We start from the raw sequence: 23,141 nt of genomic DNA on the forward strand, positions 1-23,141 counted from the left end.
TCGTGAACTTGAACCCCAATCCCATTCCAAATTAGGTTCTGGTTCCAGAATCGTAGCGTGCCAAGGAATGGGGTGAGGGTGGAAGATGGATGGATATGGGTTTGTGTGGGCGTGTGTGGCTCTTTTGACCGTAGGAGGATGCACCCTGGGCTGGAGCCATTGTCATGCCTCAGCTGTTCTTTGGGGAAGCTGGGCCAGGTTGAATTGGTTTTCAGCATCCATGCTGTTTTCAACTTCTCTGGGGCTTTCACTACACTTCCTTTTCTTCTATGAGGGACAAGAGCCTTGCGTGGGAAGAAAAAAGCAACCCACCCCCCTTGACATCTGCCATGTTCAGCTCTCAACTACACATATCCTCTGGCTAACTTTGGACAAGTGGAGCCCAGTTGTAAAATCCGTTCATGGCCATTCAGCATTCCGGCAGTTAGGAGACACACTGTCGTGGTCATCTTCATAAAAAAAGGCCTGCAGGAAGGTCTATTCCATGGCAGGAAACATAACCCAACTGTAAAAAGGGCTGTTTTTGGAAATCACAAACCACTCATCCAGTGGTTGGTTGCTAGTTGTGATTTGGGAGGGAGGAAAGACAGAAGGGGGCCCTCAGCTGGGGCTCTGGCCCTCAAAGAACTTCCCCTCATTAACCCAAAGCCATTGACCGCCTCCGCAGGCCCGTTCTATTAGTGAATTCACCTACTTTCCCACTGTTAGGGCTCCTGGTGGGTGCCACAAGAGGCCTACCACGCAGAGGAAGGCACGTCTTCCCACAAGCAAGGGGATTATTTTCAAAGTCAGCTCTCCAGGTATGATCAGGAGTCTCTGACCACCCTGATGTCCCCTCTACCCAGCACACACTTGTCTTTTTCCTGCTTTTTTCCATGGTCCTGGGGTTTCTAAATCTTGGCAGGAAGACAGTGATTCCTTTGTGCTGGGCTGTTACAATGAGGTAACCGAAGAAAAGGTCTTGGTCTGAGGCTGTCAGCTGTTACTAATCACTCTTCCCCTGCCTGTCGCGGGTCCACTCGCCTCTCCCTCTTGCCCTGCTTAGCACACATAAAGAAGATGAATTACTCTCTGGTTCCTCTTCAAAAAAGCATATTGTGTGACACATTCCAACACTGTGAGTAAAGGATGGGCTAATGTGAAGGGTAAATGGGCATCTAAACCACCTCACAGGGGGTCTCGCACCCGCAGCTGGGAGCCTCTGAGACAAGAGTTTCAGAGTTGCCCCCTACGACCATTTCCGGTGACCTCTCTGAGACTGACAGGAAGTCCCTGGGGTAGGGTCCAGAGTAAACAGCACCACCAGAATTACAGGGCTGGATTAGGACCAGAACTAAGAGAGTGAAAGCGTGGGCACTCAGGGATCTCATTGCCATTCAGGCTCAGAGAGGGAGCTTCCAGGCTAAGGTTACGCCAACAGACACTTTGGCGCTGGTATCGGAGGTAGCAATAATGGACCTCAGTTTCCCCTCTCTGCTTCTGTCTATGTGAGTCGAAAAACAAAGCAAAACAATTGCACCACAGCTATGGCCAGAGAAAAAGAAAAAAGACCGTCTGTTTAGTCCTCGAAATCTGAGGAGAAAAGTGATTTATTTGGCTTTTTCTGCCATCAATAATATTGTCCACTCCACTGATTTTTTTTTCCCATTGACCAATCTTTCAAAAAGAGAGTTCCTTGTTTACTTTCCTATGCTTCATTTTTCTAGGGAACACTGGAGCTCAAAGATGTGGTTAACAAGTTTTAGAGGTCAAATTAAAAAATCAATTTTCCTGACAAATTATATCCGTCATATATGCCATCAAGTGTTAGGGCCGGTTGCTTTCATGTATACGAACTTCTAAAGCTAAATGTCATTCAGGATAACAAAAAGAAAGGTTCCTCGATATGATCAGCCATCACCAGGAAGGAAACTTTGGCTGAGGTTAAAAAAAAGAAAAAAAACACCTGAAAATATTTATAATTGAACTTGAAGAGAAAGCTGTAATATCTCTCTGAGCCTTTGTGAAGACAACTTAATGTTCAGGGTGGCTCAAGCCTACAATCTCAGGAGGCTGAGAGGGAAGGGTTGTCATGATTACTTGGGCTACATAGTATGTTCTGGGCTTGCTCTGGCTACATAGTGAGACCCTGTGCCAAAAAGAAAAAAAAAAATCTGGGGAAATGACTTACTAAGAAAGTTTGAGGTACAAGCATGAGGATAAGGACCTAGATTTGGATGCCCAGCACTCACGTTAAAAATTGGCCCTGGGGTCCATTCTGTGTTGGCCGACTAATCCTGGGCGTGAGGCCTGTTCTGGACTGTGGTTGTGTACCTAGTGATGCTCCACTTGACAAAGCTGATTTTCCCCGGCCAAGAGGTACCAATTGCAAATGGCTTCTTGGTTAAGCATGTGTACTTCCTTTTCTCAGTGCTGGGATTTTGTCTGGTTTGCACTTTTATAGGTATAGTGCATGGGGTCACAGTCTCTACAAGTTCCTACGAGCATCAGTCCTGTTACATCCGGAAGATACTGTTTCCTTGGGGTCATTTATTCCCTCTAGCTCTTACAATCTTTCTGCCTTCTCTTTCACATCAGTCTCTGAACCTTGAGGGGAAGGGCAGAGTGCTCCAAAGACTCTACCTCTCCGCACATTGTCCAGTTGTGGGCCTCTGTATTAATTCCCATCTGCTGTGAAAGCTTCTCCTATGAGGGTTGATCAAGGCACTGATTTATGGTATAACAATGTGTCATTAGGACTCATTTTATTGCTGTGCTCATCTAGCAGAACAGTAGTAGTAGGTTTTCCCCTTTGCCCATGACCTATCTAGTCTCAGGTTCTCGGCCACTTTAATGTTGCTGGGTATGGATTCTATCTCTTTGGGATGGGCCTTAAATCCAATCAAAAAGTACCTGGTTATTTTGATTTGTTTTTGTCTTACTGGTTTCTTGCTTTTTTTTTTTAAGATAGTTTTGATTTTCAAAGTTTTGTTTTTGCTGAGAAAGAAAGAGACAGACAGAAAGAATAAATGTGAAGCTGGGTGGGTAGGGAGGTGGTGGGAAGGATGTGGGAGGAGTTGGGGAAGGGAAGGAATGTGATCAAAACATATTGCATGGAAATTAGATTTTAAAAGAAAAAAGTTACTATAGTTATATGTACTTATAACTTAAGGGCCATGAGGACAAGGAACAAAAGTAAGAGGAGTGCTGGGGTTTGCTGGACCAGCCTCGCCCAGGAAAAAAACTCACAAGCTCCAGGTTTAATGAGAGACCCTCTCTCAAGGGGTTAAGGCAAAGGGCAACAAAGGAAGACACTTGAGTACCTCCTTCAGACCCCACAAACTCAGGCACCCCTCACACACACATACACACACACACATCACACACAGAGGAACTTGCCTTCTTTACAGAAGAAATTCTATGAAATGAAGCTTTTCCCTTATCATAATTGTAAGAATGATAAACTGCGCTGGTTACCACACGGAGAGGTCATGAGCCTCGACTACCCAGTATCAGAACTTTATTAGGAGGAAGAGGGGTGGAGGCAGAAGAACCAGGCCTGGGGGTGGGGGGATGCACATGAAGAGAGCAGAAAGAAAGTTGCGGGGGGGGGGGGGGGGGGGGGGAGAACAGAATAGAGAGAGAGTGTAGTGTCTGTGTCCGGCTTTTTAAGGCTTCCCCATGAACATGCGCAAGCAGGCTTACAGATCCACACCACGCATGCGCTGATTGCATGACCACACCACATGCACATAGTCACTAGTGCACACTAATGACGTGAGATACAAGACCCTTTGCTTAACTCCTGAACTGCACATGTGCAGCCATGCAGCTGGAGTGAGGGCAGAATTCTAACAATAATGCCTGAAAGATTTCTGTTCCGATGAACTGACCAGGAGCAGACGCTGGAAGCCAGCACCCTTACTCCTTTGACCTCCGCTCATGAAAAGACACTAGCTCCGAGGTCTGAGGAGTAGCCCAGAGTCCCTGGTAATGACAATGAAGAGAAGGGTAACACAACAGTTGTGGTTCCTTTTTAAAGCCCCTGTTGCCAGCTGAGTGGGGATATAACCAGTGTTGGTAAATCCAAACCCAGAATGAGAAATGCATCTCACAGTGTGGCCTGGCACATTCATATCGATAGGCAGGAAGGTGAAAAACATCACCAAACACTGCTCGTCTTTACCTCATTCAATACCTTCTAGTATTTCCTGTGCTATTCTTTTCTGTTAGTTGATTAAGAAAAAATGCGGTCATGACCAACTAAACCAATTTCACAACCTGAGAAGTAAGCACTCACCTTTTGTCCTCACCTTTCTCTGTCTACTTTTCTTTTGTTGTCTGTTTGTTAACTCACTCACTCTTCCATCAAAGTACGGAAAGATAGAACAGTAGCAATCTCTCCTGTGTGCTCGCCTGAAAGAATGAACTAGATCAGCAAGCAGAGAAACTAAGACGGGAGTGTGCAAATGTTCTGCCACAGAGCTACAGCCCCTGCCTGCCTCATACTTTCCCTTTAGAGCTAGAATACCATTAAGATGCCCAGGCTGACCTTGAACTTGCAATCCTAAACTCCTGAGTAACTAGAATCTACAGGTCTATATACCACCAGGCCCAGTGTGACAACACATCATTCTTTACCAACACTTTGAAAGCTGACTTTTAAAGATTGGCTCAAAGGTGAATAGAATCGTAGAACTTTCGTGTTCTTTGCTGTCTAATCTGTAAAGAGCCAGAAGAAAATATTGCAATACAAAAGATGTCCACATAGTTTTAGTCAGGGATTTAAAATGACTTGCTGGGTGCTCACACCCTAACTCCACTGCCCCTCCCTCTGTGACCTTTTGACCCTCTGGTTCCAACACCTTTGTAGATGACTGTTTGCCCAACACTCAGCAGGAGACAGCTGCTCAAGACACCAGGACTCGTTTCTCAATCTACCATACGCACATGAAATAAATGGTACTTTTAGAGTTTAATTCTCCCATCTTTAAAAGCCACATCACCTTGTATTCCCATGAATACGGTACATGTTCATCCTTGAGTCCTCTGCTGTAAGCTTGCCCATCTTGAAATTCTAGGAGGACTGGAAACAGGCGGCTTTCATTAGATGAGGGTTTGAGAGTGCATTGTGAAGAAGGAACACGTCTAAGAAGAACTCGGAACCGAAGCAGAGCAATCATCTTGAATCAGCAGCTGCCACTGCCCTCTTCTGTTCCTCCTGGGCCTGGTCCAGGGGCCTTGGAAGAGTAATGAAGTGTCATGAGAATACGTGGAGAGACAATTCAAAACAGAAGGCTGCTTTGCATTTCTTGTGCCAAAACCAGAGACTGGAATTGTGAGGGAAGCAGACCGAAACACGTCCGTTTGTAAGGCATAGATTTTTTAGCAGATGGGAGAGTGGAATCCATGAAAATGACAGAACCTCGGGAGCTTGGCGTTATTTATGTTCCCCTTTAAAACTTGGCTGAAGACATATTTCATTTATCCAAGTCATACAAAACATTGTATCAAAAGGAAATTTAATTTACAATTCAGAGGTCCACATAGTATGCAGGAAATGCTCCTCTCTTCCCCCTCCAAAATATCCCATGAATTTTTTGGTGCATATTTGCTGTACTAAACTGATTACCTAAAGGCTTTCTTCATAAGTAAAAAAGTTATTCTCTATTTGCTTCTTATTATCTTCAAGTGCCTGCCACCTAAGACACACAAGTATTTGTAGCAATTTTTTAATCTTTGAGAGTCTAGAAAGCATCCTGTTTAATCTCTTTTCAGTGCTTAACTCTTACATATATTGAAGGATTTCGGGAACGGTTACTTGCATGATAATTGCTTATTGATGAATAGATTTTTCAGAAGCCAGAAAAATCGATGGCCTTCCACCCTCCATTACTACCTGCCTGTCTGCTCTGGACCACTTTTCCGGGAGTGGAGGGAGGGTTCGCACTACCAGGTCAGCTCTCTAGCTATCCCTTCCCATGACGAGGACTACTCAGCCTGGCCCTTGGGTAGCTCTAAGGCATGGAGAGGAACTGAGCAGAGACTTTCCACAATTACATCCCTATAATAGTGTCCTCCTCAAATCAAGTGCTTTGTCTCAACTCGGCACATGAAAGCTAGGGAGAGTCCACATGGAGAACAAGAAGTGTTGTGTGGGCAACTCCTGAGAGGATGCAATCAGCAAGGTGGTCTTTCAGAGGCGTGGCTTGGATGTTGCCACTGCGGTTATTAGCTGTGAAACACTGGGAAAGTCATTCACTTCTCTGGGCTCTTGTTTCTTTACCTACAAAACTGTATCAATGATATCAGCGTTATGCCACGCCATGGAATTAAATGAGTATACAGCCTCAGGACTTTATGAATGAGCCTACGGATTAACGTAGAGGTTAATTCAAAGTATACAAACCATATGGGCATATTGTTGTACCTGGGAGAGCCATCATGGTACTTTACAAGAACACAATATAGGATTTCTTTTGGATTTCAGGATTCTGGTGGCAGGTTTTTTCCTAATACAGATGTTGAGATGTCAAGTGAGAAAAAAAAGAGGCTGGTGAGATCACTATCTTTACAACTCACTCTGGAATGCGTTTTTCAGACATGTTAGACGAATACCCGGCTATCGTAACACACTCCCCTACCCAAGTGACTTCTCGTCTCCCATCACCTCAGTGCCCTCTTCTCCCCTATATTTTAAACTAAATGACACGGATCTATGCAAACTTTCCCTCTCTAAACATTTGGGACATTCCTGCCAAAGTTTCCTTTTCTACAAAGTGATTTAGTAGTCTATCTTCCCTTGCCCCAGACTCTCTTCATGTGTGTTTAGTCTCTGCCATAGAACTTGGTCTCTCATATTTCATCATGAGGGCAGGGGAGGGTGGTTAGAGTTCAGGTGTGGGAGAGGAAGAACAATGTCCTGCTTGCTTGAGGTTTGTCTTCCAGAATTCTCCTATCATTTTCCTGGCCCTACTAGTTTCAAGGCCATTGTGTGAGGAACAAGTTGTACACATCTGTCCTGCTGTTTCCCTGACAACAACATATGGCCTTGTTCTCGGTAGGGTCTTTAGTTTTAGAAGCCGAAGTATTCCAGGAGCAGGAATGAGCAAGTGGTCCTGTGTGGGACATCAGACTCCCTTTAGGAGAAGGACTTCCATGGAGAATTGGTTAGTGATGGGATCTTCTTTGGTTGAGACAATAACAGCCTATTTTCTCTCAAAACTAAAGGGCCAATATGCAGATGTGGGCAAGACCTCTTCTTTGATTAATGATTCTCATTTTGTGCTTATTGCTAAGAAAACACCTTCTGATGGTTGTCTTTGTTATTTCAGAATTAGAAAGTATGAAAAAATACTTCCATGTTGGTTTTCATTCAAAGCATGTTAAGAAACCTATAAACCATTTCCTAAAGGTACTGTCCCTATAGCTGTGGGTACTATGATAATGCTCCCATCCCTCTGGCCGGGGTGGGGGTGGGGGGTACGGAAACCTCCTCCTCTGTCTGCAACTTTGGACCCAATGCTATCTTGACCACCAGTGTCTTCTTTAAATAGCTATAGGTTGGCAGTCATGGGCAGAAGGATCAGAGAAGACGTCTAAGAAGGACTACAGGATAGGAGGCAGAGGAAAAGAAAACCTCCTCTGAGAGGAAGAAAATACTGCCGCCTGGTACCTCCTAGCAGAGATACCAGCCATTGCACTTATGCCACTCCCTAAGTAGACAGAGAAAGAGCCGGGAGGATGATGTAGTCCAGTGATGTCTAGTCAGGCAAGCCTGCAAGAGAGTGGGCCCCTTAGAGGAAATATCATTGCAATAATAGCAACATAAAGATACTTTGGCACATGAAGCAGACCTGAGAATGAAAATGGGAGATGAACAGGTCTGCTGAGAACATATTAGCCCGGTTATCATGTCACTGAAGCCCTGAGTGGTGCCATCTCAGTAAATGGACACTTAACCCTGGGTTTCAAGGATAAGAGGTCAAGGTCATGCACTAAAGTCAGTCAGCCTCCTCATCTGTGAGAGCTGTGGCTGGTTGTCTCAGGGGCATCACATTTACAAAACTTAGCTACATAAGGTCTAAGTTTGACTTTCCATTACACTCTACTTGCTATTCACTAGAACCTTAGACTTTTGGTGATTATTAAGTAAATGCTTATGAAAATTATAAGTGATACAATTCAAATGTGATTGGAATTATAAATGGAAAGTCATAATTTCAATCCCTCCTTCAGTACCTTTGTGTCAACATTTTTAGACAAGTTTAACCAGTTACTTAACAATCATGGATACTTTTTTCAATACTTACCCTAAATATGTTTGTATAAATGTGGGCACTGATATCTATTATTGAAATACACTAATGGGTCTGGAGAGATGGCTCAGAAGTTAAAAGCCATGACTGCCCTTCCAGAGGACCCAAGTTCAATTCCCAGCACCCACATGGCAGCTCACAACTGTGTAACTCCAGTTCCAGGGAATTCAACACCCTCACACAGACATACATGTACCCAATAACCAATGCACATAAAATAAAAGCAAATAAATCACTAAAAGAAAAAGAAATACACTATTACCTTTTAATACATTTATAAAAACACAAATAGTAAATAGTGGGACTGGACAGATGGATTAGTAGTTAAGAGTGCTTTCTGATCTTCCAGGGGACCCAAGTTCAGTTCCCACCACCCATACTGGGCAGCTTAGCTTGTACCACTGGGAGCCCTTAAAAGCCATATGTCCTTTTCCACCTGGACTAACACTGGACTTCCCCTTAAGTAGACACTGATTATGTCTTGAAAACAAGAAGAAGGGGTATTTTTAACATGTCATGAGGTGTCCTATGGGACAAGGAAGAGGGAGGTGGTGTACAAGAATAAGGAGACATCCACAAAGAATTTTTTTTTCAACTTTATTAAATGAGATGAAATAAAACAGCAGAGATGTAGTATGAGAACTTTGGCCTTTAGAACCCAATGTTTGCCTGAAATACAAATTGAAGATAGATTGGCAAGTGCTTGTATTAAAAACAAATGTTACATAAAAGACACCCAAAAGACTCCATAACACACATACAAAATAATAACTCAATGGAAGCCTTTGTATGTGACTCAACACAGTGCTTAGACTTGGGTAAACTTACACTATCCTGATGGAAATTTATACTCATACTCTCATACACAAACACACACTACTTACACACGTAGGTTCTCCCAACTTATAATAACTAAGGGAAGAAATTAATCACACCTCAAGCTTTTAGGAAACTGGTGTCACTTGGCCCATGAAATCAATCTGGAGTAGAACATGGGTGATCACATGTTCACTGACAAATTCTCACAGTTGGTATTTCTGGGAGGGATGAAGGGAAGCAGGTGTAGAAGGAAATGAGGTTCCCATTGTCTTCCACTGGAGAATTCCTCAAACTGACTTCCTGAAAATCTTCTGTTTGCCTTCCCCAGGAATGGCGGCCCTAGATAGTAAGGCATCAGGGAAGATGGGCATGCGAGCTGTAGTCTATTACATGACTACCACCATCATTGCTGTGGTGATTGGCATAATCATTGTCATCATCATCCATCCTGGAAAGGGCACAAAGGAAAACATGTACAGAGAAGGTAAAATTGTACAAGTGACTGCCGCAGATGCCTTCCTGGATTTAATCAGGTATGTCCTTGTAACCCGTCCCTAGGGTATACACTGACCACACGCTTCTTATTTCGGGAAGCCAACCAAACTCTCAAAGAGGTTATCTGACAGGACCAGCCCTGTCAGGCTTGAAATGGAAGTCACATCTCTCCCTCCTGCTAACGGAAGTTGATATTGAGGCTCTATCTTCTTATCTCATGCAGAAGAGGTGAGATGAAAAAGAAGGAGATGATCTGGAGAGTCCTGCTGTGGGATTCAAAAATCTCATCTCTGAGTTGTCTCCACTGTGCAGTTCAACCTGGACTAACTACATAATTCTTGATGTTCTTTCCCCAAGTCTTGCTCTGTAAGATAGTTTTTAGCAAAGTATGGCCTGGTCCTTAGATTCCCTGGTCTGTATCATTGTCCAGTACAAGCCACAGCGTGGTTCAGCAGGGACTTTCGTGTTCATCTGACCATTCCTGACTAATGTTCCCTCTTTTATACTATTTGCAAAGAAAGGATTTGGCAGATCAGTATAAAAAGGCTGAGGAGGCTCTTCAGTAGTGTATTATAAACAAACAAGATGCTGATCACAATTGAGTCTTACCCAACACTTGAAGTAGAGTTGGTGATCATCAGAGCAAGACAAAGTTTGAGCCTGACATTTTCTTTCTTTCTCTCTACACACCTGACCTTGGATCAGTCAGATCTTAACAACAAGCACTCTATATATTCAAAAGTAACTCTGAAAGTCAGCATGGCTGTGCAATGCTTTTGTTTGTTTTTGCTCTTTTAGGGGGCCTGCCACACATCTCCCAAATAAATCACACATGGAGGCTTATTCTTAATTATAAATGCCCAGTCTTAGCTTGGCTTGTTTCTAGCCAGCTTTCCTTAAATTATCCCATCTATCTTTTGCCTCTGGACTTTTATCTTTCTCTATTCCTGTATACCTTCCTTTCTTACTCTATTAAGGTTGTGGAGCTGGGTGGCTGAGTAGCTGGCCCCTGAAGTCCTCCACCTTCCTTTCTTGTTCCTTCTCCTTCCCTCTTTCCAGATTTCTCCTTCTATCAATCTCTCTGCCTGTCAGCCCAGCCCATCCTTTCTCCTGCCTCGCCATTGGCTGTTCAACTCTTTATTAGACCATCAGGTGTTTTAGGCAGGCACAGTAACACAGCTTCACAGAGTTCAACAAATGCAACATAAACAAAAGTAACACACCTTAAAATAATATTCTACAATAGTACAAGCTATAATCTCTGCCCTGGGTGACTGTAACAGGAGAATCATGAATTTGAAGCCTGCCTCACCTGGGCTACATAGCAAGACCCTGTCTCTGAACAGATTCAGGGAGACCCTAAGGTAAAATGAGACAAGTAGGAAGCTGAACAGGGCAAGGGACTAATGGCATATGATAATTACTTTTTTTTCTCTTATTACCCTGGAAGCTGTCAGCAAATGCCACTAAACAAAGCCAAAAGGAGTCAGAAAGCCAGCAAATCCATATGCTGTGTTCCCTAAGGGTTAGATCCTAGGGCTCTGCACAGAATGCTGGATGGATCTAGCAGGGCAAATGGAGGATGTCCTAACACAGGCCTCTAGATTCGTGACGGCTTTGCATTCTCTAACTCTGTGGCCCTAATCTTTCCCATCAATCTTAACCTTTTCTTCCTCTTTACATCTTACCTGCGAAGACCCGAAGTCGCCTATGCTAGGTAGCCACTCCCAAGGGTTCCCAATGGTTGGTCTGAGAGAAGCTTCTTCGAGGGACTGATTCTTGAAAGCCTTTTCATAGAGTACAGCCCAATGCTCTAACTGCCTTGTATTCCCTGCCCGGTGAGAGCAATAACAAAGATACATGTCCCTGGGGGGAGGTGGAGAGAGGATAGGGAAGGGCAAATGATATAATTATATTATAATTTCAAAAAATTAAGAAGTATTATAAAAAGATCCCTGCAAATTAGTAACTGATGACTATGTTTTTATTAAGTTCATGGAACTAATTACAACTTTTACTATGTTTCCATGAACAAATGGTTAGTTTGGGTTAGGAATATTATATTGTCCTTTTTGTGTCATTTTTGCCTTTGAAAATTGAGATCTTGTTATCCACGGCCTATATCTGTTGGCCCATCAGAGTATCGTAAGTTTCTATCCTTGGCCCCGTAAAAAGTGTGTGGCTCTCCTGCCCCTTCCTTCACTTGGGCATTTATCTTAGAAGTTCTTTGAATGTATACTTGTGTCATAGAAAAAAACCCACAGAGCGAAGATTGGAAGGAAAAGAACACTGGAGGGTCCAGATAGCAACAAGAAAGAGTCAAACAATTATAGCCTTGAAGTATGAGTTTGACAGCACACAATCTCTAGAATCTCCAGTTCTAGAGTCCTGTCTCCTCCCAGTCTCCCATCGTAGAGTCCTAATGGTGGTTCAATCCACTCTCCTCCTTTGTAGATGAATCGACTGAGACACAAGTGGTTGCCGTTGACTTGGCCAGTGTTACATTCCTGAGCAAGACTGTTTCTCCTCCTCAACTCATCACTCTGACACAATCTCTGAGGAAGTGACAAACCTTGCCACAGAGGCCTCAAGTTCACATATTGGGTCAAACTCTCCCCTGACTCCCAAAGAGCTGGGACTCTCTGGGATGCTGTCTCTATCTCCCTGAAAGCCTGCAGAGGAAAATAGTCCATGGTGCAACTAATCATGTCTTTCGAATCATATCTTTTGATCCCTAGACCCATAGCACCACCACAACATAACCACTTTTGGATATGTACAGAGTCAGCCACCCTGCTGATGGAGAAGTCATCTCTGTTTCTTCCAAGGAGGGAGGTTTAAATAATGTAATGGCTGAATGAAAAACTCCCATGGGCTAAGAGGAGGATATTTGGGTTGAATTTGGGACTTCCTTGAAAAACATGAATTGCTTGGGCCATACCTAGGAACAACCATGTATCCAGTTTCAAGTCACAATGTCTCTTTTTCTGTTTGCTATTTCATTCATTACCTTAGACACAGTGGTGCAGTATTTAAGAAACAAAGTTCCTATTGGGGAAGTTTTGCAAATGACTGCTGCTTTCTTTGCAGGAACATGTTCCCTCCCAATCTGGTGGAAGCCTGCTTTAAACAGGTAAACGCTCTCCAGCTGCCAAGTCACCTTTTAAATTCTTCTTTGGGGACTGGAAAGATGGCTCAGTGGTTATGAGTACTGACTGTTCTTCCAGAGGACCCAGGTTCCGATTCCAGCATCTATGTCCAGTGACTCACAACCCGAGGAACTTCAGCTCCAGTAGATCCAACACCCCTAACCTCTCCAGGCACCTGAATTCACATGCACATACCTATACTTACACACACACACACACACACACACACACACACACACACACACACACACATGTTTAAAAATAATAAAACATAAATACCTCTTGGACATATCAAGCCAGTAGGGCCCTCTTCTCTTCCCTTTTCCTTCTCTACAGTAAGAAATACTTCTGGCCAACTGTACGGAAAGCACCAGGACTACCTGGGACACTTAGGTGACATGGTCCTTTACTTGTGTTAAAGATGTCCTAGTTGCCAGGCACACTCATATTACACACCAACAGCACATTTAGTCTATGTTATCTTTAAGAGGACTAATTAGGAGGCCCTCTCTTTCTTCCTCTCCTTGGGTTCCCATGCAAAAACTCACCAAAGTGAGCAAATTCAAATATAAATAAATGTACTAACAACTTGCTTTAAAGTTAGACAGACTATTCTGGTTTCTGGGCTTGGTTTAAAAATCACCGGCTTACTTATTAAAAGTCTATGAAGAGTCCTAGGGATTCTAGAGAAGAACCATATTGGAAAGGAATGGCATCATCATTTACGAAATGCCTGCTGTGTGCCAAGCACCAATGTTCTATTTAGTCCTCCCATGAACACGGTGAGTAGCACGGTCTTCACTCACGAGGCTGCTCATTTATGAGAATGGGGCATTACGTAATACGCACAGGTTCTCACAAGTAGTAAATGGCAGACCCAGAATTCAGATCCGTGACTTCCATCCTCTTCCTACCGCTCCATGTTGCTTCCTAGAAAGCAACCCAGAGACTCTACCTGGAGGTCATGGTGAGGTCCAGCCCTTTCTGCCTCTTATCTTAGCAATTCTTGGCTCTCTACATGATGGGTACAAATATCTTCTAGTATTGGGAAATATAGTTCTTCCTCACCTCACTTGATTAAAAAAGCTCTGTTGCCCAAGCTGTGAAAGGGGAAATATACTGTAGATTAAACGCTACTTCCCAAACACTCCTTCCTCTCTGTGGTTCAATTCACCCAACCTTTCTGCTTGGGATATACAAAGTAAAATCAAACCCTGACCTCATGGAGAACTGGGTTGTACACATGTGAGACACCATCTTTCCCCCTCCCTTAGACTATTTGTAAAAGCTAATGCACAAGCAGACTGCAAGATCAAAACACACTCCCTTCTTTAAAAAAAAAAAAAAAAAAGCCAATAGAGCGCAGAGGATCACAAGCCTAAGGCTAGCCTGGGCTACAGAGTGAGTTCAAGCCTACCCTTGGTGATTTAATGAGGCATTGTCTCAAAACATAAAGCAATGGGCAGGCAAGGTGGCTCAGCTGGTAAAGGCCTTTGTCACCAAGCCTGATAACTTGAAGTCAGTCCCTGGGACCCACGTGTTGGGAGGAGAAATGACCCTCCCAAATTGCTCTCTGACCCCCACATGTGCTCCAAGGCATGTGCCCCTAACCCCATTAGATAAATAAACGCAACAAAATTTTAATTGTGTGTGTGTGTGTGTGTGTGTGTGTGTGTGTGTGTGTGTGTGTGTGTCTGTGTATAACAAAAAGAGGGATGTGGACACAGGCTAGGTGTAGAGTGCTTAGAGAGCACATTCAAGACCCCGAGTTTAGTTCCCAGGACCACAAAAGTAAAAAAATGCTCAGGCAGCCAAAAATCTAACTTCCTTTTTTCAAGAACTACAGTAACAATAAAGAATAAATCCCTTTCAATCCAGCAAACCAACCCAGCATCGTGAGTCTGTCTGTTCATGAGCTGGCAATGGATGACATCAAAAATGCTGATTTCTAGATCTGTTAGACGGGAAAAGTGCTGACCTTTACAGGCTTGTGTTTAGTTTGGGTGCAATTGCAGGACTGTGAGGGGGAAGCAAATGTGTTGCCCTAAGATCTATTTGGCTTAGACTAGAGTGTAAATAAGGTTTCTGGGGAGGCTCTAAAATACATCTAAAGGTGAAGAGTAGGAGGCTTAAGACCGGATGACCAGGCCTGAAAATGTACCCTGGAGAATCCACAGAATCCACAAATACCCCAGTGAAGAGACTGAGAGTTGACTGTAATAGAATTTTATGTGTTTTTAAAATGACCAGCAATCCACCGTATTGACAGCTGACCATGCCCTTGTTTGGAGATGGTAGCTTTCCAATAGACCAGGAAGTCTCCTGCTCATTCTTGGTACAAAAATAGCCAAGTACTTCATGTGTTGCCATGCCTTCTTCCCTAGATTCTAAACCCAGTCAACGATCACACACTGTTACTCGCTGTTGCTTTAGGACCAATGCTATCAAGGCCAGGGTAGGGATTTCACTTTTCTGGAGATCATAGCAGGATAGGCTTAACTGTGGCCACAGCAATGTTCTCAGCACTTGCTGACTGGATTATCTACACAGTAGTTGTGGGGGAAGGGCAAGACTTGGCTAAGAGAAAAGTGACATGGTCTTGGAGCAAGAAGATTGTCATTACCACTTACTAAGCAGGGAGCTATTAAGAGTAGGAATTGCCGGGCGGTGGTGGCGCACGCCTTTAATCCCAGCACTCGGGAGGCAGAGCCAGGCGGATCTCTGTGAGTTCGAGGCCAGCCTGGGCTACCAAGTGAGTTCCAGGAAAAGGCGCAAAGCTACACAGAGAAACCCTGTCTCGAAAAAACCAAAAAAAAAAAAAAAAAAAAAAAAAAAAGAGTAGGAATTTATGGCCAGGTGGTGTGGTGCACACCTTTAATCCCAGCACTCAGGAGGCAGAGGCAGGCAGATCTCTGTGAACTTGAGGCCAGCCTGGTCTACAGAGCTAGTTCCAGAATAGGCTGCAAGCTACACAGAGAAACCCTGTCTTGAAAAACAAAACAAAACAAAAACAACAACAAAGAATAGGAATTTATAAAATCAGGAATGACCTGAAGATCAGTTGTTTGAGGATTTTTCCCCCTGTCCTCTGAAGTTTCTAACCAAGTCTAATGCTGAAGGGAATTGTCACTGAACACCATTAGTCCACATTAATGTTGTACTTTACATTTTACACAATGCTGTCCCTTGTGGTGCTTAACTTGGCCATTGCCACAACCCTGTGAGGTAAAATCAGTGGCTATCCGTTTCACAGCTGTAGGATATAAAATGAAGGATGGTAAGTTATTTGTGCACGGTCTCCATAGAAGACAAAAGGACTTAGGAATATTTGAATTTGTGGCTGTTTGAAAATCTCATTAGAGTCATTTCACGAAGACTTCAGAAGAAAGCAAAGGTGTGTGTATGCTGAGTCTGATGTCTTTAGCCAAATAGTCCCTCCTTATTGTAATTTGTCATGTGTTTGGGTGTATATGTGTGCATTGTGTATATGTGTATATGTGTGCATTGTGATTCATATGTATTTCAGTGTGTCTGTGTCTGTGTTGAGAAATAGGGATTTGCCACAATTTAGATAGATAATAGATGGGTAGGTGTATAGATACTGTCCATAACACTGTCCTTTGAATACAAAATAACATGTATCATGACAGGAAACTTGGACAGCAAGGAAGTATAAAAAAAAATCACTTGATTCTTGTTGTGCTTCTTATTTTTAAGTTTAAAACCAGCTATGAGAAGAGGAGCTTCAAAGTACCCATCCAGGCCAATGAGACAGTCCTGGGCGCTGTGATCAACAACGTGTCAGAGGCCATGGAGACCCTGACCCGGATCCGGGAGGAGATGGTACCCGTTCCTGGATCTGTGAATGGGGTCAATGCCCTGGGCCTAGTTGTCTTCTCCATGTGCTTCGGGTTTGTGATTGGAAACATGAAGGAGCAGGGCCAAGCCCTGAGAGATTTCTTTGATTCTCTTAACGAAGCCATCATGAGATTGGTAGCGGTGATCATGTGGTACGTATTTCTATGTGCTTGCTAGCTGTGTATAAGATCCCTATTGCAATGGGTGGGTGCTCTGTTTTGAGAAAGATGCCAATGAGTCAGACAGATGGTTGCAGTGATCTTTTCCTGGAAACCACAAGAAAGTTGGTGTGTTTCTGGCACTGCAGAGGTCCTGAACCTAAAAGTACTTCCTTGTTTTGGAAAGGTTCGACTTCCTCACCTCATCCACCCACTCCACATGGGCTTAGTTATTCATTCACACAGTTATTGAGTTTCTACTCCATGATAAGAATAGAGGCCCAGCATACCAGCCGCAGCAACAGAGAGAGCAGACGAGGGCACACTGGGTCTCACACACTTTTAAGGAAGACAAACAATGAGCAAGCAAATAAATATCATATTCCTGAGTCATAAGTATGGTGAATAAAAAAGTAAAAGGGAGGAGAAGACGTGTCATTTGCTTTAGGTGGTACAGAAGGCTTGGGGTGACATTTTTGCTCAGATCAGAATGGCTAGGCACATCCAGTTGTACAAAAAAGAACATTCCCAGGAGGAGAAAAAAGCAAACACTGTCCCTAGATCATTGGAAGGGGGCGTGGGGAAATGAGTTTTCCCTTCTAGCTGAACCCTAAGAAAGAAATCTATGCCGCAGAGTTGTAGCGGCCTGCAAGAGGATTCACAGGAAGTATTATGGACTGCTCAGCCACAACTTACAACAGAACTTCCTTTAATAAAATTCAGAGCAGGGGACAAAAGAAAAACTAAACCCACAGTGGGAGAGCATTGACTTTGGAGAGTAAACTGTCCCCAGCACAGAGAGAGCCCCTTGCTTGGCACAGGCCTTATGTGGGAGTTGCTTTTCTTTCATCCTTTATTTTTAATATCTAGGGTCCTTCTTGGCACCTGGAGCAGGAAGGCATCAATCGCTGAGAAGAGCATTCACTCACCAACATGATTAAAACTATCCTTTGCCTCTAATGCCCCCGAAGCCCATAGAAATCCGCTTTTTAGGAGTTTGCACAAGACGAATATGAACTTGGCACAAAGACAGGTCAGAATGTGGTCCCCCACAGGAGCCTTCAATTGGAAGGCCGCTTTGAAACCCTGGCCTGGCTGAAAGTGGACATTTATCTTCAGATTATTAAAATGCCTCCACCTTTCACCCCTTCCGTGAAAGGAGCCCATTCAAGGCCACTGAATGAACCTCACATGTAGCTTTTCTAAAGCTGTACATTCGCCTACACACTCAACATTGAATTATTACATTTCTGAGAACAGGTACTTCTGTGATTTCCTGGCCTGCATTTTTTAAGGACCTTTGAAAGGAGTGTTGTATTGCTTGAGCTGCAGCAAGTCCTCCACAGTTCCCAGCAGACCTTTCTCCTTAAGGGTGATTGGCGTCTGTGTTTGGCCCTGTGGTTCGTTGCAGCTTAGCGCACACATCACGCAAAGGGAGTTGAAAGTCACCCCTTTGAGCAAGTAGGGTTAGTCCAGTATGTGTGAGTCATTGTAGGGTCATTTGCCTGTTCTTGTAGGCGCTGTGAGTAACAGCCTGTGGATAATTACTTAATGCAAATGCCTTTAACCCAACTGCAGTCGTACATCCACACACTTTATTAATTTTAATAGCTCTGGGTTTATTTTATGGTCTTCTATTTATGGTAAGTGGTACTAGTATTTAGTTTGCATAGTAACATAAAATTTCCTGTGAAAGGAAATTTACTTAAGTCTAAAAGGTGGCTTGAAGAAAATCACCAAGTAATATTTTAAGTGGAACATAGCTATGGGAGAAAGCAATGAAGTGGCCCTACAGCGGGGCTTCTCAGCCTTCCTAAAGCTGCAACTCTTTAACACAGTTCCTCACGCTGTGGTGACCACGCCCCAACCATAAAATTCTTTGTGTTGATACTTCATAACTGCAGTTTTGCTACTGTTATGAACTGTAATGCAAATATCTGTGTTTTCTGATGGTCACAGGAAACCTCTGTGAAAGAGTTATTTGTCGCCCTGAAAGGGGTCGTGACCCACAGATTGAGAAACGCCGTTTTAGACTAAGAAAGCTGACCACATGATGGCACAGCATAGCAGGGCATAGCGTGCCTCCTGCTTTAGCTCGGGAAGCAGGCTGTGATATGGAAAACGTTCTGGAAAGGGTGGATATTAGTGGCTTGTTCCAGGTGCCTAGCAGGAGTCAAGAGGGAAGGGAAACTGCAGGCATCTGAAGACCCAAGCAGGGCCCCAGTTGTGTCTAGGAAAATGGACATAAGAGAGCCAAAAAATTCTTCTCCTTCCTAAGGCAGGGAAAGGGTGGGATGTCCTAGAGCAATTCAGAATAACTTAGAACTATCTGGGGGATTGTGTATTTTAAACAGAAAAGCATGACATCTGTAGTTTCTACAGGACTTTGGAAATGCCCTGTCTTTCCCTCTTCATTAACCCCACCCACTTGGTAACTTACGTGCAATAACTTAAGGGATCAGACTTCTAATTGAGTGCGTGCTGATTTCCATAGGTATGCACCTCTGGGCATCCTCTTCTTGATCGCAGGGAAAATCGTCGAGATGGAAGACATGGGCGTGATTGGGGGGCAGCTCGCCATGTACACGGTGACAGTCATTGTCGGCCTCCTCATTCACGCGGTCATTGTCCTGCCCCTCCTCTACTTCCTGGTAACCCGGAAGAACCCCTGGGTTTTCATTGGAGGTTTGCTGCAAGCCCTCATCACAGCTCTGGGGACCTCCTCAAGGTATGTGCACGTGTAGGGCTTACACCTCTAAGAAAGTGTGTCTAAGCCTTTACCTTGGACCTGAGCTTCTTAGGTTGGGGGTAAGTAGAGGCATTTCATTCAGGGTTTTAAATTTCGGGAATATTGAATTGGCTCTTTTCACCGCTGACACTGATCATACCTCCTTGGGATCCAGGGAACGGCTATCTGTAAATCCTTTTGGGGGTGGGGAGAGGGGGGAGAAGGGGAAGGAAGACCCTTTTCCCAGCCACTGGCTTTTTGTCTTCCACTGATGTCCGCCTGAGAGAAAAGGGAGAACACGATGTGGTCCAGGCATCCATCCGTGGTACGGAAATAATCACAAGTAATTCCTCAGAGGAATCCAGGCACAGAAGAGTGACCACGTGACCCTGTGAGGCCACCACACCACTCCTAACCCCCTATGTAGACACGTGCTGACTTAGTCAGGACATGAGAGAGGAAGGAACTGTCTGTGCCAAAGACCAAAGACAAAACGTGGAACTCTCGGGGGCACTCAGCTGACATGCCCTGTTTTGCTGTCCCCAGTTCTGCCACCCTTCCCATCACTTTCAAGTGCCTAGAAGAGAACAACGGTGTGGACAAACGCATCACCAGATTCGTGCTCCCCGTGGGGGCCACCATTAACATGGACGGGACCGCCCTCTATGAGGCTTTGGCGGCCATTTTCATCGCTCAAGTTAACAACTTTGACCTGAACTTTGGACAGATTATTACAATAAGGTACAAGGGAAGATTTTTCTACTCAATGTTTCCTTCAGAATGGTTTTAACCAATGAGTGAATGTGCGAAGCTGGGCAAAGAACTTGATTGGGAAGGGGCTCCCACATAAACAGGAGGTTGAAGTGGGAGGGAGCAGTTTTGGGTTTACGTATTTTTCAGCTATTTTAACGTCAGGTGTAAATATTCTTTCAAATAATGCAGAAGTGTATGACATGGAAAGTATAACTTACCTGTTACCATATTCAATCTTTCTGTTAGGTAACCATTGTCCATGACTGATTTCCAAAGACCTTTTCCAGTGCAAGGACATGTACACACTTCTTTTTTAGTAATTAACCGTACCACACATACCATGTACCCCTTTGTGGGGCAGCTGCCCACCAACCCCACAGTTCCCCAGAGTTTCCTTGAGTGAGAGCAGCAGGAAATATTAGACAGAAGGATTTAGAGTGTGGCAATAAACAGATAGAAAATACAGGCTAGCCTTGAGAGGGCCTGGAACCTATTCCAACCGGCCCTGACTCTCTGTGCCCTAGGGCATTTATAGAAATGCCAAGGGGTAGAGCAAAAGACCTCCTCCCCCAGCACAGCCAAGTGCAGACCATCTCAGACACCTGCACTCAGGCCCGTGGTCCAATCATCCTCTATGCGGACCTGCTGGGTAAAGTCACGAGGAACCCGAGAACGGGCTCCCGCACCCCTAGATTGGTTTGTTTATCAATACAGAATTTACAGATATACCTAGCTCATTTTTAATATCTACAAAATATATAGTATAGAAAATTCTGTTTTAGAAACAACAAGTTATGCTCCAAATTTGAAAACATTAAACTATGTCTATAGGTAATATTGGAAAACGAAAATACCCTTGAAAACTAGATTAGTTTATCTCTTGAGTTAGTTTTTGGACAGTATAAGATAAATGACAGACCACACAAGTAAGGCAGAGAACTCAATTTTATGGAGAATCATTTAACCCGTACCTAAGGTGTCCAGTGGAAAGCACTTTTCCTTTTTTGTGCTTTTCTCAAATCTCTTAGTTTCCTTCTGCAGGGGCAGCTGTCATTCCTGGCAGTTTTCCTCGTACCTGCCAAGGACAGCCCTTGCGTAGGTGCGGATTTAATCCTGTGTCCTTTCTCACTACCGGAGCAAACGCAAGGAGCCGAAAGGACCAAGGGCAGGAGGCTCTAAGACTCAAGTTCAGAGCAGCTGCACCCTTCACTGCTGTGGGCTTGAACTTAGCTAATATTAACGATATTAGAAATCAAACCTTGGTTTCCACAGTTGCTCATTAGTGAAGTTTCCCTAGATATAGAAAAGTTGAAACAATATTACAATCTCCTCTACCTAGACCTACAAATTAACATTCGCCACGTCTGTGCTCTCCCTCTCTCATTCCTTCTTTCTTCCCTCTCTATTCCTGCCCCAGTATGTCACTTGTACATCATTCATCTCCTAAGAATAAGGACATTCTTCTACAGACCCACAAGAAATAATCTCAAAAGGACTTCCAAAATACCCATCCTGTCTTCAGAATTCCCCAACTGCCCCTCCCATATATCCTTTGCAGCTTTTTTTTTTTCTCTCTCTCTCAGATCAAGATCAAATCTCGATTTTATGCCTTAAAGTATGTTTTTGGATCTTTTTGGAAAAGAGTTTCATCTCTATCACCCTCGCCACATTTTTCTTATGTTTATTTAGAAATGTGTTATGTTCTGTATTTGGGTGTATGTTGTTAGGAAGGGGTGATAGCTGCAGTATACACTAGAGTGTATTATGGGGTTAGGCTACTGTGATCAGGGATCGTAGGCTGACCGGGCATTGGGATCGCAGGCTGACCAGGCATTGGGATCATAGACTGACCAGCGATTGGGATCATAGGCTGACCAGCAATTGGGATTGTAGGCTGACCAGGCACTGGGATCGTAGGCTGACCAGCGATTGGGATTGTAGGCTGACCAGTAATTGGGATTGTAGGCTGACCAGGCACTGGGATCGTAGGCTGACCAGCAATTGGGATTGTAGGCTGACCAGTAATTGGGATTGTAGGCTGACCAGGCACTGGGATCGTAGGCTGACCAGCAATTGTGATCGTGGGCTGACTAGTGATTGTGATCATAGGCTGACCAGCGATTGGGATTGTAGGATCACCAGGGATCAGGAGCCCCAATATAACCACACAGGAGGCTGGAGATCAGTGTCTCAGTGCCCTATAGCCTGTTCTCAGACACACCTTGGCATATTGGCTGAAGAGCCCTGAGTTAAGATAAAGCTGCAGCTGTATGTGAGTTAATAAAAAAAAAGGTCTCAGTGACCTAAACAAGGTAACAAACACATTTCTCTTTAAGGTTTACTCCACAAAACCCTCAAGGCTGGTCAGTGTTCCACAATGTAAGGAACACAGGCTGTAGTTCCCAAGTTTCTAGGTAGCCCCTTCAGCCAGGGGGGGGGGGCCGTGATGGCTTTTCACCACTAAAAATGTTTGCCCACAGGAAGAGGGGAAGTCAAGTCGGAGGCTGGCCAGTCACTTCCATCTATGTGTCATGATCCAGAATTTAGGAGGCTGGGAAGTGTTGATTTCATTCTAGGTGGCCATACAAACTAGCCGCTCTAGTGCCCCAGCAGGGAAGGAGTATGGGGGAATCATAAGCTATTTAGATCTTGCCAATACTTTATTATTCGTGAGGAGACAGTTTCACACTCTCACATCACTCTTAGACAATAAGACAAATAAGTCTTAGACAATTAACACACATGTAGCTGGGTCCATACTGAACACACACACACACACACACACACACACACACACACACACACACGAGAGAGAGAGAGAGAGAGAGAGAGAGAGAGAGAGAGAGAGAGAGAGAGAGATTTAATTATAGCACTATAGAATTTC

The 23,141-nt window shown here is 44.1% G+C and overlaps 1 protein-coding gene across 1 annotated transcript in view; it reads left to right on the forward strand.

The window, feature by feature from the left end:
• Positions 1-23,141, forward strand: part of Slc1a3 (solute carrier family 1 member 3) — a 79,553-nt gene that overhangs the window by 51,013 nt on the left and 5,399 nt on the right. Inside the window, exons 4-8 of the mRNA XM_052743158.1 lie at positions 9,445-9,649; positions 12,702-12,744; positions 16,478-16,770; positions 19,271-19,504; positions 20,051-20,245. Of these exons, the coding sequence (XP_052599118.1) occupies positions 9,445-9,649; positions 12,702-12,744; positions 16,478-16,770; positions 19,271-19,504; positions 20,051-20,245 (970 nt within the window). The remainder of the gene's footprint in view (positions 1-9,444; positions 9,650-12,701; positions 12,745-16,477; positions 16,771-19,270; positions 19,505-20,050; positions 20,246-23,141) is intronic.

Source organism: Peromyscus californicus, unplaced genomic scaffold, assembly GCF_007827085.1.
Source record: "Peromyscus californicus insignis strain IS unplaced genomic scaffold, ASM782708v3 Scaffold_18__1_contigs__length_77618521, whole genome shotgun sequence".
NCBI lineage: Eukaryota > Metazoa > Chordata > Mammalia > Rodentia > Cricetidae > Peromyscus > Peromyscus californicus.